General features: G+C 37.8%; 1 protein-coding gene across 6 annotated transcripts; it reads right to left on the reverse strand.

Moving 5' to 3' along the window:
• Positions 1 to 18: 18 nt before the first annotated feature.
• atp2b3a (ATPase plasma membrane Ca2+ transporting 3a) lies at positions 19 to 27,628 on the reverse strand. Of its 6 annotated transcripts, none has more exons than XM_082187295.1 (23): positions 27,133 to 27,628; positions 24,483 to 25,052; positions 22,082 to 22,279; positions 21,359 to 21,616; positions 19,842 to 19,967; positions 17,055 to 17,183; positions 16,699 to 16,764; positions 16,459 to 16,497; positions 15,450 to 15,614; positions 15,091 to 15,305; positions 14,701 to 14,943; positions 14,344 to 14,585; positions 13,204 to 13,438; positions 12,859 to 13,038; positions 12,036 to 12,123; positions 11,716 to 11,822; positions 11,119 to 11,310; positions 9,465 to 9,678; positions 9,092 to 9,303; positions 8,142 to 8,249; positions 7,854 to 8,036; positions 5,456 to 5,542; positions 19 to 1,977 (listed from the first exon to the last, which is right to left on the reverse strand). In XM_082187295.1, the coding sequence occupies exons 2-23, from the start codon at positions 24,688 to 24,690 to the stop codon at positions 1,570 to 1,572; spliced, it is 3,903 nt and encodes a 1,300-aa protein (XP_082043421.1). In that variant the 5' UTR covers positions 24,691 to 25,052; positions 27,133 to 27,628; the 3' UTR covers positions 19 to 1,569. The 6 variants fall into 6 exon arrangements, with proteins under 6 accessions (XP_082043421.1, XP_082043422.1, XP_082043423.1 ...); XM_082187300.1 differs by having other exon boundaries at positions 1,814 to 1,977; positions 5,389 to 5,542; XM_082187296.1 differs by lacking the exon at positions 16,699 to 16,764 and having other exon boundaries at positions 27,133 to 27,626.
• Positions 27,629 to 27,634: the final 6 nt, after the last annotated feature.

Raw genomic sequence — 27,634 nt, forward strand, 5'->3', positions numbered from 1 at the left:
GTCATCTACCCCTTTACTCACTGTTTTAATAATTGTAAATAACTATATTAGCGTCCACACCAATGCACGCTGCTGTTATGTCGTCTGGCGCTTTAAATGCTCGAGCTCGGGTGGATTCTGATTGCCTGTAAGTGTTCATCAGCTGGAAAATATAATACAAACAGAAATGTAACACAGGCAATTTTCAATTACATTTTTAAAAAGCAAACACTGTAGAATAGTTTTAATCTATCTACTATTTTTTTAACAGAGAAATATTGCAAAAAGAAATGTCATGTTTGCTTTAAATTGCAGTTGCTTTTAATTAAAATCTGATGGATGGGAAATTAAATAACTTCAAATACTAAACCTATCTCCGAGATGCATAAATACATTTATGGTAAATGCAAATGTTTAGTTAATTTGTATGCAAGTATAAAAGAGGGATTAGGATTAAAGGGTTCCACATGATCTGATTTGGTAAAAAAATAGTTGCTTTTGTGTTTGAACATCTTTACAGATAAACAATATACAGTATAATTTATATTTCCCCTCAAGTCTTGTCCTTGTTCTGTATGTTTCTCAAGTAAAGTATTTCTTTTCCAACCATATTTGTCTTTTTTGTCCATTAAGGGTTTGCTGATCTGCTTCAATGACATAATACACCATACTGTACCATATATACTACAGTGTGGACGACTTTTTACAACCATCATCTTTGTGTACTTGAGATCTTTGATAAATGCAAGTCTATTTTCTTTCTTTTTGAACAGTGGAATATGTGTTTTCAGGAATGGGTGAGATGCTCTTTAAAGACAACACAATGCCCTTGCACCATTACCTGTCATTTCCAGGAAGCATTGTAAGATTTTCCTCCAATGGTTCGATTTTATTTTATTTATGCTGCTGATATAAGTTCTTTAATTTCATTTCCTTTTTTTCAATTGGACATACACATCACACTCTAACACAGAAAACAGAGAGAGGGCCACGTGTGGAACCAATGAGAACATAGACACGGATTTTAACAACAGCAAACAAACAAACAAATACACATACATACAGACTTACGTCATACATACAAACATAGTTATATAAAGCTAAACGATGAAGTATCATAATTGGAGTATAGCAACTGTAGTATTAATTGTCGTAGTTTTAGCAGAAATGTAACCACTATAATAATTGGAACAATAATGTTATTAATTAAAAGGCGAAAGGAGTTATCCCCAAATAACCTTTTTTTTTTTTTTTTTTTCTTATTCCCATTTGTACACTTTCTATAGGCTCAGTCTTTTTAAAATCTTTAGTCAGAGTCCAATCCTACACACACACGTAGATCCGCCTCGTCATTTTGGGTACTTGTTCAAGTGCAACATACTGTATGAGAACATAATCGGTGACTTTCATGCGGAGCGGGATTGTCTTTGGGTCACACAACATACTGTAAAGAACCACTGAAACAATTTGAAGCAGTGAATCTGTGATAGTGATAGGAACAAAGATTAGGTACAGAAACATCCTAACTGTTTCTCTGCCACACCAGTCCATCTGGCTGGCAGTCTCCACTCGCCGACCTCTGACCTTTCTTCAGAGGCACGTCTCCAAGCTGTGCAGAGGGCTCGCGGGGCAGGGGGAAACGTGCGGCGCCCCGGTGTCGCTCGAGCCCAGGTAGACGCGGCTCTCGGTGGCATTGTTGTTGTAGTTGAGGGTGACCGGCAGACTCTGCTGCCTCAGCGGGCGGGACGGGTAGCGGGATCGCGGGGGCCTCTGGGGCTGAGAGTTAGGGACGGGGTGACGAAGCGCCACACGCACGTGGTTATGGTTGGAGCGTTCCGATTCGTCGTCCACGTCCGTCTCGTCGATCAGGGGGATGTTGTGGACCGAGTCCGTGATGATGAACTCCGGGTGCGCCTGGAAGTCGTGAATGGAGTTCCGCGATTCCGGCCGCTCGATGCCGTCATACAGGGAGCTACGGAAAGCTTTCACCACCCGGATCTATACGTCAAGGGTGCGGGGTAGGAGATGTCAAAGGGAAGAAAATGGAGGGATCGAAAGGGACAGAGAGGTGGAGAGAAGTTTAGTCCCCCTTTTGCACTACTCGCACACTTTCAGCTAGCTGACCTGCGAGAGCTGAAAGTTTCACATCCATTAAGGCCTTCGGTGCAGTAGGCCTTTGAAAAGAAACAAAACTCCACAGCCATTCTATAAGCCTCTATAGAATGATGCCCAAAAACATAATTGAAATCCAAGTTGTAATTACAAGAGGAAAAAGAAATCTCAAGATACAGTCAAGCTAACACAAGACAGCAAACACAAATCGTTCCAATACCATACATATCGAGAATATGGTCTGTCAAAGCAGCCTTAGCCCCCTGTCTGTTTTTCATTTAATACGTAGATCTAATGAATGACACACCAATTTCAGCTTCTTCTTTTTTTCTTTTTTTTTTTAATGATAATGATCAAAAAGTTAGATTTCTTTTATCTAACCTCTGATATAAGACATGTCGAATTAGTGAGCAAAAAAATGACCAAATAAATAAAATAATAAAAAGACATGTTTGTCTGCGAAATTCAAAAGTAGAATTACAACTTTCACTGTTGCCAGTTCAATATCAGGTGATTCAAATTCATGGAACACTTAAAAAAAAAAAAAAAAACATGCGAACAAACGACAGTAAACACCAAAAAACAAACTATGATTTTGAAGGCACAAACACACACAGTGTACACATTACACACACACACACAGAGAAAACACGTATAGAACATAAAAAGTGAGGTTTACACTACATGGCACAAAAACAACACATACAGGAAATAAAGACATGCGTAGTCACATACTGTTGGTGTTGACAAACTCTGTAATACGGATTGAATATTCTTGAAAAAACAGATTGCATTAGTGTCTGTAAGCATTATTTATTGTTCTGACATCAGTTTTCTATTCGTTACATTTATAGGGTATATTTGTAAGTCTTTTATTAAATCCACTTTCAATAATCAATGGAGAAAAAAAATGATATAACAAAGCAAGGTATCTTTGATTATATTAGCTCAGTCTAATATGAGGACATTTAGAAGTTCTTGATTGCCTTGTTGTTTTAGAAAGAAAAAGTAAAACCAAACTCTCTATGCCCTCAAAAGTATGAACACATTAAATGGGACTTGTCTCCCATGCAACCATGCACAATAATTCAAGTTTCCTCTTCCCGTTCATGCATGGCATGCAAGTACACATTCAATAGGAAAAGAAAAAAAATCAGTAAAAACATTGATCATATTGTTCCATATTCCTTTTTCGGACGTCCTCGTTCTCGTCATGTGTGATTCTACAGCAGCCGTGGTGAAAATGCATCTTCTTGAAAAGAAACCATTCGTGTGTGTGAGACCATGCATGTTGGACCGTCACATTCACCAGACAGGATTTTTTCCCCCGCTCTCCGCATTCTACATGCATAGCCAAACCACGCTTGGGAATGACCACAAAGCAATGTGACTGACAGAGGGAGGGGACTTCACAACATGGACACAACAGCACTTCTGCAGCTTTGTTTTTCCAAAGAGCCATTTGTTTTGTGGTTTATGCTTAATTTAAAGCCGTTTTCTTTGCTACGCAGCAATGACAGTGTAAACTTTCGAGTATAAGGCCCAGAATTCATAATGGTTATGATATCAAAGAGGGGAGAAAAAAAAACATTAAAAATTAACTGCAGTGAGGATTCGGCTAATCTTTTGTAATTCAGGCACTGGATGGAAAAACAGAAAAGGGATTGTGTTTGAAAAGCCCCAAACACATCGCATCAGAACTCCTCATGACAGACGGGGAGAAGGGAGGTGAAACACAGACGTTAAATGGATGGAGGTCTAATCCTACGGCACAAAGTCATTTTCTTTTGTTGTGGCGTGACGGCCAAACAAAAGCTTTTGAGAAGCAGCCCTCTAGTGCAGCATCACCAAAGAATGTCTACATTATTTTGTGAAACTAGAACTATAAAAATATCGAATGAAAGTCATTTAGCTGGATCTTTCCCCTCTCTGTTGGATTTAAGCTAAGATAACATAGCACAAAATGCTACAAGACGATGAAATGAAGTCAAAATCGAAAAAAAGAACAACGGAAAAGACACACTGGACAAAACTGACAGGACAGGATAAGACACTAAAAAACCTCTGTAAAAAAAAAAAAAAGGACAAAATCGAAAGTGTACTCATACTTTCATTTTTAAAGGTTCACAAATAAAAGCAACTGAAGATTAACATTGAAGGGGAAGTGATAATGAAACCGAGGGGGTCCCAGCTGGGCTAATGCTCTCTTTGAAAGGATTTGGAAATGTTTCGCTTCTGGTACCTGGAGGGCAATGCTGATGGTACACTTGCTGCATAAAACCCTCATATACAGATCGCAGTCTGTGAGAATGACTTTCAAGAAGATTTTGTCCAAAACTACAGCTGTTTTGTGACAATAAATCATAGCAGCAGAGAGTAAGAAAGATTTTCTAATGTGAAGAAAATCAAGCATTAACAATTAGCAGGACATTTTCATTAGATGACAAGTGTGGTGGGTTATAACACGAAACCTGTGAAGAGAGAGAGGAGAATCTGAACATGACATGAGCAAAAAACATGACACACCCGTAAGTATACTTTTTGTCCTGAACGGGATAGAAAAATGTTAGCACTATTAATGCTAATATCCCTAATATGAAAATGGCAGCAGAAACCATTATGGGCTTATACTCGCAGGTTTACAAGTCAACCATTGCTTTCGTCGTTCCTATGTTGTCAGCTTTTGATTTAGGAAACAGATGAAACATCGCCACTTTAGTTTCTCAATTCAGTTCAATTGTTGTTTGGCTCTTTCAAGTGAAATCCTGGTAGCCCTTTAAGGCAACATTGATTTGAGGGTGAATTATTGGCAAATCAAGCATCGGGAGAATAAATAAAAAAGGCAACAAGAAAAAGAAAACCATCTTGGCAGCATCAAGCCAGAATAAACAGCAAGAGCAAGAAATAAGTTAAGTTATGAGGTAGCAAGGAAGGAGGAAAGAAAGAAAGAAAGAAAGAAAGAAAGAAAGAAAGAAAGAAAGAAAGAAAGAAAGGAGGAAAGAAAGAAAGAAAGAAAGAAAGAAAGAAAGAAAGAAAGAAAGAAAGAAAGAAAAAAAGAAAGACAAACTAATAAGCAAAACAAACTAAAAATGCACAAGTAGAGAGATGAAGCAGATGCTCTGATGATAATCTGCTCTCTCTCTCTCACACACACACACACACACACACTCAACATATAGCAGACTAGGTGCGTTTGAAGGCAGGCAACAATGCACGTGTGTGTGTGTTGGTGTAAATGCTAAGCCATCTGAGTGCACGGGCTCTACGAGGTGCCGTTAACGGAATGTAAGGACTCACTCCCGGGGGCACCAGTTGCATTGGCAGTGGAGAGAACTACGTGAGAGGGAGTAGAATTATTGGTTACGTCATGGAGTTGGCTGAGCACTGAAGAGCGGCGTCTCACTGCACCCTGAAACGAACCACTTCTCTTGAAGGTACTCACTACCTCCATCTGCAGGAGAGAGAGAAGGACATCACACAGACAGGCGAATGAGCTCAATGAAATGAACAGGACTGGGGGTTTTAGGGAGGAACGTCTTGCAGGAAAAGCAGCATTTCATAAATTGTTAAAGGACAAGTTCGGTATTTTACACTTAAAGCCCTGTTTTCAGATAGTTTCTGATGAAATACAATGGTTAAGATTGAACTTTGGACAAATGCTGCTGTCCCGAGAATTTTAGGTTTTTGTGGTAGCACCCCCCACCTATACAACGGTTGCATAGGTGCACTGGAAAAATCGTTCGTTTACAAAGACGTGAAACTCACCGAGTGGTCAGGGGTGTTCACTGATATGCTCACACAAAAATCGCTGCAAAAGATGCTTTCAAACAGGTGTTTCACCATTCGTTGTAAAACTGTGGACCTATTTTTCCAAACGCCTCACACCCGTACATTCTTCCGTTGAGAGCTTGAATAATAGACTCTCCAGCCCAGTTGGTGGTGATAATGCACCTTTGCCAATTGCAAGCAAACCACTGGCATTTCTTTGAATACACAGAAGAAGCAGAAGAAGAAGCGGCGGAGTAATACCGTAAAGATGCTGCGGTCTCACAGCACGTCCTATACAACTCAATGGAGTTGGACAAAAACTACGATAAAACCTGTTGGAAAGCATCTTTTGCAGCGATTTTTGTGTGAGCATATCAGTGAACACCCCTGACCACTCGGTGAGTTTCACGTCTTTGTAAACGAAAGTTTAATGCGTTTTAGGAAGGATTATTCCAGTGCACCTATGCAGCCATTGTTAAGGTGGGGGGGTGCTAACACAAAAACCTAAAATTCTCGGGACAGCAGCATTTGTCCAAAGTTCAATCTTAACCATTGTATTTCATCAGAAACGATCTGAAAACAGGGCTTTAAGTGTAAAATACCGAACTTGTCCTTTAATGTGCATGGCATGTTCGATGTTAAGGGTGTTTCATCAACTATGAGCACTTTATTTATTTTTATTAAAACCAATGGATTTAAATGTTCTTTTTGTTTTATGAAACTCACATGAAAACTGGATTGGAATGTAATTTAAAATAATTTTTTTTATCATTCTATCCTTGAAAGAATCCACATTTTTCATTCAAATATTACTTCTAATGACTACATCTAGTCAAAGTGAAATAATCTTTTTTTTATTATTATACAGATTGTGATGGTCCCTCAGTAGTGGACTAATTTCTATCACAACCAACAATGTTGTCACTAGTAAAGTTAGCAAAAAGACAACAGCGTCAGTGAAAAGCATGCTTAAAATAATGAGAAATATGAGTAAAGAAAAAAATAAACAGAAACATTTTAAATGTTAAGTGTAACTTATTATGTTTTATTATAATTTCCAATCAAACTGTAATTTTGTGAAATACATTTTTAGCACGAATGTCTCCGATTCAAGTCTTTCTGTGTGGAGTTTGCATGTTATCCCCGTGTCAGTGTGGGTTTCCTCTGGGTGCTTCGGTTTTCCCCACAATCCAAAAACATGTAGTATATGTGAATTGGAGAGGCTAAATTGTCCGTAGGTGTGAATGTGTGTGTGTGTGAGTCCCAAGCCATGTATTGGGAAGGGTTGGGGAAAGACCTGGCGACCTACCACGGAAAAATTATCGGCAAAAAAATTCATGGACGGTCTCTCGCGTATGGCAAGTCGGATACGACTGAAATGGTTAATGAATGAATGAATGAATTTAGGATACATAAACTGTTAAATTAGAAATTAGACTTTTCAAGTCAAAAATGATTATAATGTCATTTCCACCACAGAATGTAAACATTTTGAGATGTGGAGGAAATTACATTTGTTGGTTCAGAAAGTAAATCATAAAACTAAAGTACCTATTACTTGAAGAAACATTGAGCATACAAACCACATTAATATTAAAAAATTCTAAAAGGCCAATGATAATTACCAAGGACTAACATAATACATGGAGACGCAAGTAGAAGAGCAAAAAGGACTGAATAAAACAGCGTGATCAAGCAGCAGAGAGAATAAAGGATGAAGTGAGGGAGAGAGAGACATTAAGATTTACAACACGGAAAGCTTGTTAAATATTTATATTTCAACAATTTATAAAGGCTGGTGAAGAAAGAAAAATATGTTTGAGTTATGAGGAAAGTAAAGTTTTGAAAAAAGTGCGCAAACTAGAGCATGTGGCACAGAAGGCATTTGGTATATTTTAAGGCAGAATGTGTCTAAGCGGGAACGGCTGTCCCTGTCAGAAACAATGCAAAAGCAACATTAAAACAGACAGGAAAAGACGGAGACTGAACGTCACCTGAGTCTGAATTCGGTTGAGTCCTCGGAACCACAGGATCTGTCCTCGTCTCAGCTCTCTCTCGGCGTGGTCAATCTCATCTTCATCCTCAGCTAGGTCTTCATCCATGATCTCGTCTGGAGCCGGCCCGTGGCCCGCTTCTTTCAGACACTTCAGATGATGTGTTGGCACTGATGCTATCACCTAGAAAAAAAGTACAGTAAAGTAAATAAAAGCTGATATTTTTGAAACTCATTTTCTGTTTTTGAGAGCATCTAGAATGGCAAAGCGGTCGACTGCAGCACTTACCTGTCCCCAGACCAGCTCTGCCAATCCCACAAACAGGCACCAAAGCCACTGCTCCATATTTAAGGGGGAACAGCTAAAGGGTTTCCCACCAAACTGCACAATCACAATCTACAAATCACAAACAGAGATATAGGAGTGGAATGGTTTTCTATTAATCTGTGTGTGAAGTACAAATGCATCAAAATATATGAATAAGGGAAAGTGTATATTTGAAGTGCTGTGAGTTGTTTCCGTTTCTTTTTTACTTTTTCATAATTTTAGCTTTTTTGCTAGTTAAAACGTCCTTGCCGTGTAACAAATTAATTAAAAAAATTAAATAAACATTAATAGTTTATTTCTTAATTAATGTGAGGTCATAAAAATTGCATTTACATATTAAAATGTATGATTCATAATAATAATAATACAAGAATTAAAACAAGACTTTTTTAAAAAAAGTATAGCATACCACACAAAAGATTTTATTTCACCTACATAGACTATCGTTAAAAAATTTGTGGTGAGCATTATTTTTTTCAAAGCTTTTATTAAACAAGGACACATAAAAATGGTAAAAAAAAAAGCAAGATATTTACAATGTAAAAAAATATATATAGCGCAACTATATAACAAATCAGCATTTAGAATGATTTCTGAAGGATCATGTGATACTGAAGACTGGAGTAATGATGCTGAAAATTCAGCTATCACAGGAATAAATTACATTAAAAAAATATTATAATAGAAAACAGTTTTACTATTTCACAATATTACTGTTTTACTGTATTTTTGATCAAATAAATGCAGCTTTGGTGAGCATAAGAGACTTTAAAAAACGTTTAAAAGTCTTTTAAATATTCCAAACTAAGTAGTGGCAGTGTGCATATGACATATCATTTATAAAGATCAATTAACAAGTAGAAATGGAAATAAAATAATCTACATTTAAATATCTATTTGTATGCGTTCACCTGTATTGCAAAGGTCCCCACCACGATTGAACAGAAGATGGGGTTTGAGAAGATTCCATCGAACACGTTCCTCTCTCCGTGGATCTTACGGGCATTGATCTCATTGAAGAGTTGCATGAGGACAAATGTGTTAAAGATGATGGTGTAATGTTCAGAGGGAGGAGAGTGAAGCGGAGCATTACGGCCGCTGTCTATATCAAAGATCCTCTCACCTTCACAAAAGATCAGGGAAAGATGAAATTAATATCCAAAGACAATATACAATATCAACCAATACTGATAAATAAAAAACGGCAGATAACAGAGTATGATCCTTGTAGACGAAGAAAGAGAACAGAACTTGTGTATCCAACAAATACTGGTTGGAACGTACCTACGAACAGCAGAGTGAAGATGATGATAAGCTGGAAGACTGCATGTCCGAGGATGTTTTTCATCATGGTTAAAGATATGAGGGGGTTGTTTCGGCCGTAGGGCTTCCTCAGGAGCAGCGCTTCAGTGGGCGGCTCCGTGGCAAGAGCCAGAGAAGCAAACGTGTCCATGATCAGATTGACCCAAAGCATCTGCACAGCCTTAAGGGGAGAATCCTACACACACAGTTAAAAACAGTAAGCTGTTTAATATTTTTTTCAGGATTCTTTGATGAATAGAAAGTTCAAATAACAGTATTTATTTGAAATAGAAATCTTTTGTAATATTATAAATGTCTTCGCTTTTGATCCATTTAATGTGACCTTTCTGAATATAAAACTTTTTTAAAATGTATTCTTTTATACACTCACCTAAAGGATTATTAGGAACACCATACTAATACTGTGTTTGACCCCCTTTCACCTTCAGAACTGCCTTAATTCTACGTGGCATTGATTCAACAAGGTGCTGAAAGCATTCTTTAGAAAAGTTGGCCCATATTGATAGGATAGCATCTTTGTGGGATGCACATCCAGGGCACGAAGCTCCCGTTCCACCACATCCCAAAGATGCTCTATTGGGTTGAGATCTGGTGACTGTGGGGGCCATTTTAGTACAGTGAACTCATTGTCATGTTCAAGAAACCAATTTGAAATGATTCGAGCTTTGTGACATGGTGCATTATCCTGCTGGAAGTAGCCATCAGAGGATGGGTACATGGTGGTCATAAAGGGATGGACATGGTCAGAAACAATGCTCAGGTAGGCCGTGGCATTTAAACGATGCCCAATTGGCACTAAGGGGCCTAAAGTGTGCCAAGAAAACATCCCCCACACCATTACACCACCACCACCAGCCTGCACAGTGGTAACAAGGCATGGTGGATCCATGTTCTCATTCTGTTTACGCCAAATTCTGACTCTACCATCTGAATGTCTCAACAGAAATCGAGACTCATCAGACCAGGCAACATTTTTCCAGTCTTCAACTGTCCAATTTTGGTGAGCTCGTGCAAATTGTAGCCTCTTTTTCCTATTTGTAGTGGAGATGAGTGGTACCCTGTGGGGTCTTCTGCTGTTGTAGGCCATCCGCCTCAAGGTTGTGCGTGTTGTGGCTTCACAAATGCTTTGCTGCATACCTCGGTTGTAACGAGTGTTTTTTTCAGTCAAAGTTGCTCTTCTATCAGCTTGAATCAGTCGGCCCATTCTCCTCTGACCTCTAGCATCAACAAGGCATTTTCGCCCACAGGACTGCCGCATACTGGATGTTTTTCCCTTTTCACACCATTCTTTGTAAACCCTAGAAATGGTTGTGCGTGAAAATCCCAGTAACTGAGCAGATTGTGAAATACTCAGACCGGCCCGTCTGGCACCAACAACCATGCCACGCTCAAAATTGCTTAAATCACCTTTCTTTCCCATTCTGACATTCAGTTTGGAGTTCAGGAGATTGTCTTGACCAGGACCACACCCCTAAATGCATTGAAGCAACTGCCATGTGATTGGTTGATTAGATAATTGCATTAATGAGAAATTGAACAGGTGTTCCTAATAATCCTTTAGGTGAGTGTATATATTAATGACCCCAAACTTTTGAATGGAAGTGTATGCATGTACCTGCGTGATGCAGGCACCAGTGAAGGCTACTATGACAGCCACCACATTCACTGTGAGCTGAAACTGTAAGAATTTGGAGATGCTGTCATACACGTTCCGTCCCCACATCACAGCCTTCACAATGCTGGAAAAGTTATCGTCCGTCAGGATGATGTCAGAGGCCTCCTTGGCCACATCTGTACCAGCAATGCCCTATGCAAACAGAGAAAGAGCATTCACACATCTATAATTCTCGTTATTTTAATACTGAATTTAAAAAATAAAAATTACACCTTTGTTTTCACACTCGGTATATTACCATTCTGAATTTTCCCAGTTGAACTGCTTTTATGAAAGGCACTGCAGGTCATATGAACTTTTCAAATGAACGTGAAGTGTGGTTTGGAAGATGGCTTTTAAACTAATCAAAGAAATAAACCTTACTGTCAATCAAACCTGACCACCACCAAAACCTTTAGATTTAAAGAAATATTAATGTTCACGGAATGTCTCATATTTAGCTTAATTTGGATTTATCATTACACTGTGTAACAGAACCTCAAAAATATATGGCCCTCTCGCAATTTTTCATATATATTTAATGGTGGATCTTCTCACCATTGCAAACCCCACATCAGCTTTCTTCAGAGCAGGCCCGTCATTTGTGCCGTCACCGGTGACTGCAACCACCTGCCTTTGTTCCACAATGGTGCTGTCTATGATACCTGAACACGAATATGTTTATGTTTATTTCACACACAAAATAAACATAAAAATCTTAAAAATCGAGATCAAAACATCTGTTCATCAACATCAGGAAAAGCTTGGTATCTCTGCTCAAGTCAGCTTAAATATGATCATTTCACTTTTGTATTGTACTGCATATGATTATGAGATAGTTCCATTAAGGGATGAACACACCTGAGGGAGAGACTCACCTTTAACAAGTGTGTGTTTGTCTGTGGGGGAAGAACGAGCAAGAACTCTGAGCTTGGGCCAAACTTTGTCAATGCGCTCTTGCTCAATCTACAAAAAAAATTTAAAATAAAAATTTAAACATCTAAAAAACATTTTAGTTTGAGGATGGTAGGATTTTTTCAATGTTAAAAAAAGGCTTATGCTCAACTGGAATGCATTTATTTAAGCACACATATAGTAAAAATGCAATGCAATATTGTTAACTATTATTACAATTCAAATGAACTGTTTTATTTTAATATGCAACTCATCCCTATGATGCCAAAGCTGAATTTTCAGCATCATTACTCATTATTACTTCAGTGTCACATGATACTTCAGAAACTACTCTAATATGGTGATTTGCTGCTCAATAAACATTTATTAATATTATCAATGTTGTAAACAGTTTTACTGATTAATATTTTTGTGGAAACCATGAGGTTTTTTTAGGATTTTTTGTTGATGAAAAGAAATAGCATTTATTTGAATTATAAATCTCTTTAAAACAAAAAAAACTGTCTTTACTGTCACTTTTGATCAATTTAATTTTAATCCATCCTTTTCTGAATAAAATTATAAATTTCTTTCAAAAAAATCTTACTGACCACAAATGTCTGAACAGTAATGTATGTAACTACATATATCGTCACTCATCTAGATATTTTTCACTGGCTGTTGTGTATTCCATTTTAAATTTTGTGCATGTTGTGTCTTTAGATTTAATCTTGACAATAAGGAAAAGATTCATAATAATAATTCCTGTATAAGTTTATAATTATAAAACCTGGAAGTACTGTATACCTCTCCTTTCTCGTTCCTGATTCGCCTATTGAATTCCTTCCCATCTATACACAGGAAGTCGTCGCCAGGACTGATGATGCCACACTTGACAGCAATGGCACGCGCAGTGTTTATGTTGTCACCCGTCACCATACGCACAGTGATGCCTGCTTGTTGGCACTTTTTGATGGCATCTGGGACCTGATTGGAATTACAATCAGCAAACTAGATTTCAGAACAGATTTCGGTGTCATAAATATCCCTCATATATCATAAAATATTTTTTAGAGGTTAAAATGTAGGTGTAGTATCTTAGGAGAACTGCAAACAGAGGAAACAGACATCTAAGTAAACTGGTCTGCATACCTCCGGTCGAACAGGGTCTTCAATGCCGACCACGGTGATGCAGATGAGGTTGGAGACAATATCTGTCTCGTTATCCCAGTCTGGCATGGGGTCAGCTGGAAGCTCCCGATAAGCAATGCAAATCGTACGAAGGCCCTCGCATGCCATCGGTTCAATCACTTTCTTCACCATCTCATCTTTGTCCCGTGGCTTAAAAGCACGAACCTCACCGTCACGGGCTAAGATGAAGGAGCACCTGAGATGAAAGCAGAACTGTTTAATTTCGTTTTACGCTGCTTTTTTTTTTGACAAAGACTGCACTGTTCATATTTACCCAAAAGCCAGCTGGAAGGAGGTGAGGTGTAATTGTTACTTCCTTAAAACACTTACACTCTTTTATTTGACAAACATGCTGTCTGTACATGCTACTAATCTTCAGAAAAATAAAACTTTGTTCAAAAAGGATTAATATCAAAATTAGTGGCAACCTCAAAGCCACATGCAGAACAAAAAGTGTAAACCTCAGAACACTCATATTCTCTCCATTCCTCTCCACTCTTCCAGCAGTGTAGGGTTAAAACAGTCTCTGAATTCAATATTTATTGATCAAGGCTGATTTTTTCTGTTCTACTTGGCATTCCACAAATTAGGCCTTAAAGAAAGATAGTCCTTGGCTTTAACTTTTTTTTAACAAATGGCCAGTGAAATTAACTTAACCTTCACAAAATGTTGATTATCAATATCAGAACTTCAGTATCAGTTTTGAAAGAAGATTCTTGTGTTCATTGCATTATTTTTATCATAAATACAGTAAAAACTGTAATATTGTGTAATATTATTTCAACTTAAATGACTTTTTTAGTGAATTTCAGATCCTTCAGAAATCATTGCAATATGATGATTTAGTTCTCAAGAAACATTTCTTATTATTAAAATAGCTGGCCTGCTTATTTAAGTGGGGAAACAGTAATGCAGTGTTGTCGTAGTGATCTCAAACTAAACTTTTGAATGGTCGTATATATAGTGTAAATAAGTTTTAATACTTTTTAGTACATACAGACTACATGTCACTTTACCATTTCAACATAATTATTGTGATTTAAAAAAAACACAGGTTGGACAAGCCAAAATCACCACGTACACAAAGACAACAGAACTTACTTTTTGAGCAGGATCTCAGAGGCTCCTTTGCTGTATAAGCGGAAGCTTCCGTCAGGCATCTGAATGACGGTGCTCATGGATTTTCTAACAGAATTAAAAGTGTAGACTTTATAGAGCTTCTCTTCGGGGATCTGCTCCCTCACAGCCTGGTAGTCCTGTTTCAGGTCCAACACAAGTGCCAGCAGAGAACACTCTGTCTTATTACCCACCTGTTTGGGCAGCCCACCTTCCTTATCTGCAACCTAAGGGAAGAGGTGAAGAGAGAGGAAGGAATGGTGAATGAAAGGATGAAATGAGGGTTGTAAAACTTCACTGCATGGCCTCTCTTGGTTTACTGCTTTAGTAAAAGCCTCTCACTATTATTTTGGAGGTGTAGGCGCAGTTCACGGCAATAGCACTGGTGACGAGCTCCAGTGTCCGGGGGTTAATCTGATCTGGTGTTGGGATGTCACGGAAGTGCTGGTCCAGTATATAAATCTGCACCACTGTCATCCGGTTTGTGGTGAGGGTCCCTGTTTTATCTGAACAAATAGCCGTGGCATTGCCCATAGTCTCGCAGGCATCCAAATGACGCACCAGGTTATTGTCCTTCATCATTTTCTGTGGAAAGACATTGATGGGATGTGTTCAAATGTTAAGAGCACTAGCCAATGTGAGTATGTGTGTAAATGACACTTCCATGGACTTGTTGAATGTTCCATTCAACATAACGTTACCAAAAATGCCAGTTATTCATTTCTGACTAACCTTTACGGAATAGGCCAGTGATATGGTGACAGCCAGTGGCAAACCCTCTGGCACAGCCACCACCAGAACTGTAACTCCGATGATGAAGAATTTGACAAAGTACTGCACATAAATAGGTGTGCACTCCGTCAGCCACACCCGTCCCTGAATGACGAATGTTTCGATCACGAAGTACAGCATCAGGATAATCACAGTGATGGCGGACATCACCAGACCTGAAATAATTAATACATCTGATTGCTAAGAAAGTAATAGCACACCTAGTAAGAGTCGAAAATTTAAGACCAAATAATTTCAGACCAAAATGTACACTACCGGAAGAACTTGACCTAAAACATCCTAACAGCAGACCTCCCCACCTGCTTTCCCGATTTGCACTGCCAGCTTGGTGAGTTTGCCCTGAAGAACTGATTTCTCCTTCTTGGGCACACTGGTTTTTTTCTTCTCTTTCTCCTCCACTTCCCCACCTTCTGCACTCTTCAGAGGCTGCATCTCCATGGCAACAGCCTCATCCTGTTTCTTAGCTATAGTAGGTCAAAGAGACGAAGTGATCAGGCAGGCAGAATCACAGGTAACTATTGGAAATGTTTAGAATAGCACTTAGTTACAATACTACACACTATTTTGCGGTTTGCATATACACTGTATCCTGCTCACACTATCATTATTTGATCTGACTGACAAGACATTTTACAAAGTAATTCATTAGGGATGCACCGATATGAAAACTTCGGCCGATTCCAATAGCCGATAATTCTTTATATTTGAAAACCGATAACCGATATATTGGCCGATAAATCTAAATCCAAACTTTTATATTATTTTTGAGAGCCTGATTACAAAAAAAAGTCTCACCATTAAAAGCCATGTCCCAAACACTTAAACATAAATCAAACATGTACAGTACAGTAGCCTAGTTTGAACCAGTGTCAGTTTTAAAATGAATTTTACACTACTATGGTCAACTTTCCTTATCAAAAAAAAAATCTATTGCCTCACAAATAAATCAAATAATGCTTAAATAATGCAAAGTAATTGGACAACATTACTTCCATATAAAGATGATGATAACATTAAAAATTAACATATATAGGCCGATACCGATATGGTGGCCAATATAATTGCAGGATGACACTCGTTACATGCAAATTAAGCTGAGCTCAAAGTGACAGTAATGTACTGTTGCATGCAATGATTTGAAATGCTTATTGTTACACTATTTCACATACAACTTTGGAAACAAATAGTAGGCAGTATACAGTGTATACTGTGCAGTATGTAGTATTTAATTCTGAAATAGCCTGTATAATGACTTCATCTCATCATAAATCTATCTGAACTCAATTCAACCTCAGTCTTGAAAGTCACCTTTATTTTGATTGTTCTCCAGGGTCCCATCTTGTTTCCCTGTGAAAGTTAATGCAGACATTTAAACCAAAAAAAATAAAAATTGTTTCTGCTGCTTGAGATCAATGTAGCTGACATGAGAGAACAATAAAGACATGAGAAAGAAAACATAAAACATGGAGGGATAATATTTGACAGATATGGGGAGTTAAAACCAGGATGTCTGTTTATGAGTCTCTCTCTATTGTGAATGTCACCTACCATTTATGATGTTGTGTTCTTTGGCTTCAACACTGGGGAACTGCGTGGATGAATTACTATTGACCTCTGATAGAATTGTTGGATAGGACAAAAACGAAGGTGGTATGTAAAGACATAAAATAAAAACCTAAATGCTGAACAAAAACAATGAAAAATCAACTCAAATGAGTGAGCAACATTTCTGAGCATTTCAGTGCATCGAAATAGAACTGACCCAGAACATTAGACATTTTGAATCTGGATCATTCTATGTGGGTATTGAAGCAAATGGATTTTTCTTTTATAATGTTCATGTTCATTCATGCTCAGTTTTTAATCATATATAAAATATTTTCAAAGAACTGTCAGACGCCAACCTTTCTTGCAGTCTTTCTTCTCTTCCTCCATCTCTCCGGCCCCCAGGAGGGTGAAGATGATTCCCGTTTGAGAGTTGACACCAACAGCGGTCACCACCATTTTCCCTGACCCCTCCATTACATGAGTGCCTGAAAATACAGTAGAATACAGTAAATATTTTCATACCTATTCCCTTAAAACGCCCATCAAACACCAGTTACCACTTTTCATACCAACACAAATTAAAATAGCTTATTGGCGCCATCTCGTGACTCAAAAGAGTTAGCAAGTGACTAAAAGATTTCAATTTTAATTTTTGTATATATTTTGAGCATAGAATGACTAAAAGCTCAGGTGTCTCCAGTTAGAGGATGTTTAATCTAAAACAATTAATTACATGTCATCTTTTATACAATGATTTTAGGGATTTAAAGGTGTCATAAAAACCTTTAAATTCATATCCATAAAAAACCTAAAAATCCATATCTAAAAAAACACTGCCTTAACTTGGTATTTGTAAAGTGAGGTTAAGGGGAAATATAAGCCTATAAATGTTCATTTCATTGTATGAGTCACGGATAACCTCCTCATGTAATGTATTGTGTTTGTTTGTTGTGCTCACATTAACCCTTGCACTTGTCTAAACCAAGGATCAAAATTAAGGCTGAAGTCTCTTCCATGGCCTTTCCTCTTAGCGTGTAATACAATTAAACTGTGCCAGATTGCTTCTTTGTTCCCGGGTTCGCTGCACATTAGTTCTTTCTTTCTTTACCAGTATTTTGTCTCGCTTTCTAGTAAAAATATCGAAACACCCTTAACGATATTTGTTAAAAAACTAAACAAACAATGGTTACACTTTACAATAAGGTTTCATTAGTTAACTACTTAAGTTAACATGAACTAAGAATGAACAAACATTTATTAATCTTAGTTAATGTTCATTTCAGCATTTACTGATACATAATTAAAATCAAAAGTTGTATTTGTTAACATTAATGCACTGTGAACTAACATGAACAAACAATGAACAACTGTATTTTTATTAACTAACATTAGCAAAGATTAATAAATACTGTAACAAATGTATTGCATCATTGTTAGTTCCTGTTAGTTAATACATTAACTAATGTTAACGAATGAGACCTTATTGTAAAGTGTTACCCAAAAAACTACCTGAGAAGCGTTTATCCTACACCATTGTTTTTTCTTTTAAGAATTACATCGAACACACTTTAGTGATGTTTATGACTATTGCCAATGAGAAAAGATGTTTCACAGGGATAAACAAGACAAAATGACTGATTAAGACAATCATTTTTTGCAGCGTGCATTTCCTTCTTCACAACAGAAGCCTTCAAACATACTTGTTGAGAAGAGCCGCCTCTCCCATTGTGACAGAGAAAATAATATGCGCTCCTTGATGATTAATTACACAAGCTGATGAACGACAGAAAAAGCCTGTCAATAAAACAAGAAACAAGTCCAAGGAAACTAGTCATTTTAAAGTTCAAAAATGTGCAGCAAGAGATAATTACTGGGGTAACGTGGAAATCTTAATTAAATAAAAAATCTTTTTTTATTGAAATAAAATAAAATATATAAAATGAATTTGTGACATGGATCATATGACGCCTTTGTCCAAAAGGTCAGAACTTCTTGCTTCCAATTTTAAAATGCAATTTATTTCTGTGATAGCAAAGCTGATGTATATATCTTTTGTAACATTTTAAATGTATTTACTGTCAATTTGTCACTTTCCTTGCTGAATAAAAGTATTCTTTTTTTTTTTTTTTATCTGAGCGGTATAGTGTACATGCTTTAATTCACCGTTTCACTCAAATATTTGCTGAAAATATAGGTAAACCAAGTGATTCTGAATTGGACACTCAAGGAAGTTAATGATATTCCCAAAAAAATATTTGCACAAATTCTAACTGATAATTCTCCGTTAACGTCAATTTATTTATGCAAGCCCATTCTAATCAGGTTACACATGCATTTTTCACATAACTGCCTAAAAGCAAGTTATGTTTCCATAGATTCCATTTCCCATTTTTCTTTCACACTTGATTATGTTGAGGTTGAGGGCGTGGGGTAGCGCTGTGTGTGTGTGGCCAAGCGGAGAAACAGATGCTTCTCTGGTGAGCTGTGATCATTAGAAAGAAGTGGCAGAGCAGGTCTCTGGAGGGCCGAACACAAATCTGAGCCCTTCTCCAGGAAGCAGAGATGAGGGAAGTAGCTGATTAACCTGTTTATCAGACCTCAGGGACATTATCTCATTAAACCAGTCAATGAGATTTAACCCAAGCACTGTGCAACCTGAGTGTTAAAGTATTGACAAAATACTTTGCGAGCAAAGTACCCATCCCCCCAAGCAGCAAATTGGTTCAATTTAGATGGATTGCAACAGTGTCATCCTAAATTAATTGATATTGGTGATTTTTTTTAAACACAATAAAGACTTACAGTATACTATACACATGTGATGTCGCCATGTAAGTAAAGGGAATAGTGCCCGTGGGATTAAGGGTCCTGCTCAAACAAACAAAACACCCTTTGCATGTTCAAACCTGCCACCTTTTGGATTTTTAACCACTAGTCTGCTCCAATGATCTGTTTGCATTCCAAATCATCTGAATTCTTGAACAGATGGTGAATATCTTTCAGTATTTGGATGGTTCTGAATAACCAGAACTATTTATGTGAAAAACACACAAACATTCATCACAACCCATGGCCATATGGCCGACCCAGTCCACACAACCCCACGCAAACATATGTTCACTTACATAACCTTTACTCCCTACCTGACAGCAGCATGGGATCCTTGTCGATGGATTTGCCTACGTGATCAGACTCTCCGGTGAGGGAGCTCTCATCGATCTTGAGGTCGTTCCCTTGGATGAGAACACCATCCGCAGGCAGGAGGTCGCCTATGGGACCCCAGAGTGACAGTAACAGATCAATTACATCTTAGCGGCTTTGAATACTACTTCCTCTAATGAATGAAATATTCAAAGGCATCTTCACATTTTCTCTCTCTCTGTCTCTCTCTCTCTGTCTGTCTCTCTGTCTGTCTCTCTCTCTGTCTGTCTCTCTCTCTGTCTGTCTCTCTCTCTGTCTGTCTGTCTCTCTCTCTGTCTGTCTCTCTCTATATATATATATATATGCATAATTTAGGATAATCTTAAGGATTTAAAAAAGATTCTACACTTATATGTAAATTATTTCGATTATTTAAACTTCACCACAGGTAAATAGGGTATAAAAAACTAATAGACATCACCATGCTTCCCAAGTTGATCAATTACATTATGAATTGCAAAGAAATTTAGTTTTACAAGTTTTTTTTATTTTTATATTTAAATATGCAAATGAGGCATTCTATAATTAAATATGCACTAATTTGCATACATTTCTAGAACAGAAATCTGAACATTGGATAAAGCCAGGTTCAAACTCTTTATTCAATTTTGTTGACAAATTAGAGTTAAAGGTTTTTGCAGAAGGGATTTTGGAGATTTGGGATTTATCACTCAATAAATCTGAAAATAGTCTTTTCCACTAGTTTGAAACTACATTATAGTTGTATGACAACATAATTGCCCAAAATCTCAAAACTGACCGATAGATTTTGCCTGTGGTGTCTCGCCTTAAATACATAATTAAATTGTTAATAAAAAAATAATTAAACCACCAAAATATGTGTAATACCTTTTATTTCATTTTAGCATTTGTTTGCACTCATTTGTCTTTTTTTTTTTTTTGCATTATTTGTGGAAATGAAAATTGTCATTTCATTTTCAGGGTTACAGTTGTCGGCACCTCACTCAACAATAGGGGGCGTCACGTTTAGTTTAGGTGCATTTTAGTGAATTGTTCTTTTAAACTGGTTCTTTTTAGTGAGCTGTTTGAACTAGTTCCCCAAATCGGACTGAACCAACTGAAGTCAGCACAGATATACAAGTTACTCAGTCAAATCTCACTTTCAGACGTGCCTGACAATCACTCCAACTCATTCAGTGCTCAAGTTAGTCCAACAGTACACTGAACTGAGAACAGTACGGACTGTCTGCCGAGGGTCATTAAGGGGGCGAAATGTATGTAGGATGTAGGAGTAGCGTAAGCTTAGGTGAGAGTTGACGCCTCTCACAGTTCAAACAAATAGGGCAACAAACTCAAGCTCCTCCACCATTTCTCTTTAAGATAAGATCATTTTTTATTTTTGGGTGAACCAACCCTTTAATTCAGAAACATTGTTGCATGCAAGATTTATTTTATAAAAAAAAAACAGGTTGAGGAGACAGTTTTGAACTCTACTGACCATATTTGATTTGGGCAACATCCCCCACCACCATCTCAGCCACAGGGATTTGAATGACTGTGCCGTTCCGCACCACAGCGAAGCGTTGCTCCTGCTCGATGCGGCTCTGCAGGCCACGGAACTGCTTTTCTTTGCTCCAGTCATTAAACGCCGTCACCAGCACCACGCAGAACACAGAGAGCAGGATAGCTGCGCCCTCGATCCAGCCCGCCTCCGCCTCTCCCTCGTCCTCCGCACCTGCACTCACATTACTACATGCTGGAGAGAGAGAGAGAAAAGAGACGGAAAGGTAAAAATGTGTGGGAGGACAGGGAGTTTAAGTGTCTACTTGTGATCCTTTAGGTTCTTTTATCTATCTATCCATCTCTCACTCCATTCCTTTTATTCTTTGATTTGTTAGCTATCCATGCAACTATACTGGTGCTTACACCCAGATATGGTCGTAAAGGAACAACACAAGACACACAAGAGCCTTTTAGAGACAAACATATGCTAAAATGTTATGAAATAAACATGTACAAGTTGCAGTGTTAGTATTGGCAAATTAAAGGTCACCAGAACTTTTAATGGGAAATTTAAATGAGGCTATGACTTAAAACATATCCCCCGTTTTTCCTGAGCTTCCGATGAAGGACAGCAATCCCTGTTCTAATGTTGATAGATTTTGTTTTAATTTTTGATAATTTTTACTATTTTAACGCTGAATACTTAAGACCAAGTCACCTTCACTGTCCCCTCCAGGCGGCTGGTAAAAGGACAGTCCGAGGGAAATAATGGCCGCAATTTCCAGGATTATAAGGGTAACATCCTGTAAAGCCTCCCACACGAGCTGAAGGAAGGTCTTGGGCTTCTTAGGAGGGATGAAGTTCATTCCAAACACCTGCCGACGTTTCTCCAAGTCCGCAGGATTGTCCGATAGTCCTTTTGAGAAGGAAAGATGGCAATAAAAGTCATTGTTACCTCTCAAATTTTACTAACAGAAACTCAGTGAAAAACGTTGGTATATAATGTCATTAAATTAAATGTAAAATACTCACACCAAACTGTCCACCTGTAAAGCCTGAAACATTTTCACAATTCTTTTCCTCCAAATTTAACAGGATTTGTTTTAATGCAAAAATAGTCAATCCAAGAACATGTACACTGGTGTAAGGTGTGAAAAACCCTAAATTCATTCATTAATGGATTTTTTTCTCTCCATGCAAACGCTTTTGAGAACTTCCTGGATTCTCATTAGTCATCACTCAGTTCTTTTAGCACCAATCCCTGACCTCTTATGGTGACAGGAGGGGAGGGAAGAGGACATTACAAGAGAACACAGGGCACAGATGGTTAAGTCAGTGTGTTTCGGATGCACCACAGGGTGTGATTTTTGGCAGCAAGACCCAGACAGACTGTCACACTCTCTGAATCCTCACGCTGCCAATCATCACCTGCTGCCCCTGGCAACCTCTCATCTCCCATCAGAGCTTCCCTTTCACTCACTGTAAAGCCTAATTGAGTTACTCCAAAGGTTTGTAGGAAATCATTTCCCTAACTCATTCCAATTGCCCCAGTTAATTCATTCAGTCTCTGTTCATGGCACAATATACACAAGAAAATTAAGACAACTAAGATGCAGCAATGCAATTCTCTTTCTACAGAATACCAACATTGAAAGACTTTTGCAGTACATCCAGCCCTTTCTTCTACTCTTTCATCTTTCCATCCATGCCCGTAAGCTTTTCTTTTTGTATCCCTGTCACGGTTTCTAAAGAGATGTTTTTCAAAGAGCAGCATTAAAGGAGGAAAAAGAGCTTTACAATAAACTTAAAGTAACCTCATCCTGGCTGCCAAATAGCGATGTAGGCAGACCGCATGACTTGGTCTGAAAGCAAGTGGTCGGAACAAGATGTGAATCAATGTTATTATCAGAGCGCAAAGTAGGATCATCTACCCAGAATAGCCACAGCAATAAAAGATTCAACAAAAATCTTAGCTAACTAAATTAACAAAACATTCCCTGCTGGTGGAATGACCTGCCAAACTCAACCCGAGCATTTTAAAGAAACGGCTAAAGATGCATCTTTCAGGTCCACACGACCTATTAATACTAACACTTTCTATTCTATGTATTTTTCCATTTATGAAATTTGTTTTGCCCTTTTGTTGGCTTAATTGCTTCTTTTGTTCTCCTCATTTGTAAGTCACTTTGGGTAAAAGCGTTTGCTAAATGATGAAATGTAAAAGCAATATCAACTCTGTTATACTCCATAACTTATAAAGCTATCTAATAAAACATGAAACTATGTTTGAAAAATCCAATGATGTTGTATAAAGGCACATTTCTGAAAAACTGGGACTTGAATTTCTGAAAACAAAAAATTGCTGCAAAGAGAAAAACAGCATAACAGAAAGATGCTCTCGTCTGAAAACATGGGCTTTCAAAAGCAGATAAAGGTGCCTGGCATTTGGTATTCTTTCTGTGAAGACAGGCTTGTTTTGAAAAGGAGTGTTAGTGAATATAAGTGCATCTGGATTTACAGGAATTCTGTCATCATGTACTCATCCTGTATAACTGACTTTCTTCTGTGGAGCACAAAATGGGTAGTTTTGAAGAACTGAACTGGTTGCTCTTTTCACATGCAGTTACAAAGAATGGGGACTTAGTCTTTCAGGCTTTAAATAGGACATGAAAGCACCATGAAAGTAGTATCATAAAATGGTCCATAGAATTTTGTGCACTACATTAAAGTCTATAACGGCTTAAATTTTGGTCCGTTCCCGACACAAAATTATTGTACGGCTACAGAAGACGTATATGAATATGTTGCACAAGTCTAATGGACCACTTTTACGATACTTTTATGGTGCTTATGCATCTTTTCTGATAAAAGCCTCAGTCCCCGTAGGGACTAACTGCATGGTACACAGCAATCAGTAAAATATTCCATTTGCTTTCCACGGAAGAAATAAAATCATACAGTTTTGAATGACCTGAGAGTGAGTAAAGGACCACTTCATTTTTACAATAGCTCAATAGCTTCTTTAATAGCTGAAAATGTCTGTATATTTCAGGATGCACGTGTGATCTTATGTAATTGAGCAAGAGATATGGTCACATGTCGAAACTAGTGCTACTCACCATCTGCAGGTGAAGTCTTGAGTCTGTGACAGATGGTTTCTGTATCTGTGTAGCTCTCCTGGATCTTCTGCAGGGCCTCGTGTCCCCTGAGCTCCATCAGCGAGCTCAACTCGTCCACTGTCATCCCGAAATCCCCCTCGATGTCTCCTCTGTCCATCCCTGGCTTCTTAGGGTGGAACTCTACCGTGCTGTTGCCCAGATCCCCCATGATGGTGTGTTGGTTTTGGAAGACTGGCAGCTTTTTAGCAGACACTATAAGCTAAGAGATGGGTACCTGGGAAAATGTGTTATCTCTTTTGTCCTATATATATTCGTCCTCACCTATTTCTAAGATGTTCTCTATGTAGTTCTCCATATTGAGACATGAATTGTCAGTTTGTTTGGGGATTTCTATTCTATGGTGTGGTAGCAGGGGTTCCCCTGAAATATCCCCCCATAAAGAAAAAATCAGCAAAATAAGTGGTAGCCATTGTGCCAATCCATCTCTATGAAGACCAAATGAAGCAAGTGTTACTGATTATTAAACAATAAAGGGGATCTAGTGACACAGGAATAACGTCGGTAAATAACCTGAGGTACAAAAAAAAGGGAAAAAAAGAATGTTAAACATTCATCTATGAACTTGGTCAAACCAAAAACACAGACAGCTGTGAAATGCAAGTAAGCAAGATGCCACCTTGAGACAAAATAGACACATATACATTTATTTCATTAAAAATAATGTTATAAAAAATAAAACGAATCACAAACATTATTATCATAAAATATTTTTTAAAAGATAGCTAGACAATGATTTGAGGAGAATTATTTGAAATCATAAAAACAATTGAAAAAAAAATTCAGGCTCATTAATCATAAATAATAACCATTATCACAAAATATAGCAGGTATACAATGATTTGAGAAAAAAAATTCATGAAATTTTGCGTGAAATATTATAAAATTGTTGTTTAAAGGCTATTTAATGGCTTTTCAACAATTTAAACCGTAAAACAATTATGAAACATATCGAAAAGGCAACATACAAAAAAATTGTTTTATTGTTATTATTGTTAAAAAAAAATATTAAGCATTTATGACAAGAATCTCCATCTCCTGGGTACAACTTTTCATCTATCTGCCTTCATAATATATATGAACAGATAGTTGAATGCGTGTAAGTATAATTTTACTTATGCTTATTGTTTACCCTAGTAATTTGGTAGGCTACGCGGTATCTCCTTGGCTACCTAATGTTTAAATCTACTTTTCCTAGATTACAATATGAACATATTTTTTAGTTTTTTGTCAGATGGTATTGTTCAAAAGTCGACAAAATAATGATTTAAACTAAACGTCTCGAAATGTGGAGGTGGCATTTCTCACCGAGGAGTCACAGGTGTAGGTAGTTTTGTGGGAAACAAGTAGGCAAGTGTTCATCATGCACACCTACTGCAATGGATTGTTTACATAATATCCGATGAAAAACGAGGACAATTACTCTTTATCTAAACGCCTTTTGAAATACTCTCTCTAGATAAAAGCGTTGTATATGTGCATCTCTCCCCAACCCATGCAGGCTACTTTACAGTACCGCCTCTCGACGCAAAATCTGCCTTCACTCAGTCAGTACGAGACGCCTGCGCATGCGCACATAAACACTTGCCCAATCCCACTGCAGAACAGATTTACGAAGGCAACACTACCAGCCATCAGGCCTGCAATTTTGGATGACATTACAATCCGCTTGAGCTCTGCGCCTCCATTTCCCTGCTGTGACACCAACTTTACTGAACATTTAAACCCATAATCTGTGTGCGCGCCTCCTCATCTTTTATTAAAAATGGCCAGAAGATTCCTCAACAAACACGCTCTTTAAACAAGATGATGCCCTTTCCTGGTAACCTTCAGGAATCAGATGTTCACCTTGGCCCACTGTACAGCTGCTCAGAGCTTATGACAGAGCCTGTAGCATTTGTGTTATGATTTATTTCGGTTTAATCACGGCAAGAGGAAGGTAAATCAAATGTATATTAAAAGCATTTAGAGGGGATTAAAATGAGATGCTGCACAAACTGACCAGACAGCAAGGTTACATCCATCCACCACCTGCTTTTCAGTCTACCCATAACTACTTTTATTTTATTTTTATTTTAATTTTTACCTATACAGGTAGCCTATATAGAGATTCACAGCTCTTAATTAAGTTTATGGCACAATAACGAAGATAATATTTTTAAATACATGCTAGTGTTGATAATGCAAGTCTTGTCAAATTTCTGATTATAATAGCCTACTGTATTATTATATGTGATTATTATTTTATTATTATTATTATTAGTCTATATCTATATATTTATTTAGGCTATTGATTATTACCATTTCATTTTAACGACATTAAAAACGATTGTTAAACAATCAGGAATAGCTACACTCATGGCAAAAAAAAAGTCATATTGGTGAATAATATCAGCATAAATATGCTGGGCGTACAGTAAATGATGATGATAATTCCCTTGTAATGCTTCCCTACTGATATTATAATAATAAAGCACTTTAATTATACATTAGCAGACACTCGACTGCAACAAATAGACAAACATAAAACATACCCTGCTGACACCTCAAGGCACTTGTGAACATGTATCCATGAACAAATATATTCACTCACCGCGCAGGCCATGCTCCAAGGACATTTCACGTTGAGCCGGAAAAAAAGGCAGGAAAAACGGAATGATATCCAGTGATTTATCCTCAAATCATGCCCATCATGGAGAACACAAAAATGAAAGTCACATCATTTGACCTTTACGCTATTCCAAATGCAGATGATGCGCAACGGTGCCGAATAGAAATCAAATGAAGGGAGCAGGAGGCAGCAGACGGTGGTGACCACTTCATCTTATGCGGAAGAAAACCTGAATGATGCAGATGAGATTGTACCATGTCCGCATTAATTAATCTGTTAAAAACGGCGTATTGTGCTGTCGGGAACGTAAAGTAGGGTCGTTTTGGTCACATCGTTGCTGTTTTTTTTGGCGCTGATTGATAGAGTGATGGGTGAAGGAGAGATGTGGGTCTACATGCTGATGATGCCAGTTTGACGCGCATCTCGCGGTGATGATGGCAGAAGCAGCAGCATCCGAGCGCCGGAGGACGGGGGGTGGGGGAGG

Source organism: Leuciscus leuciscus (genome assembly GCF_965113295.1).
Source record: "Leuciscus leuciscus genome assembly, chromosome: 13".
Lineage (NCBI taxonomy): Eukaryota > Metazoa > Chordata > Actinopteri > Cypriniformes > Leuciscidae > Leuciscus > Leuciscus leuciscus.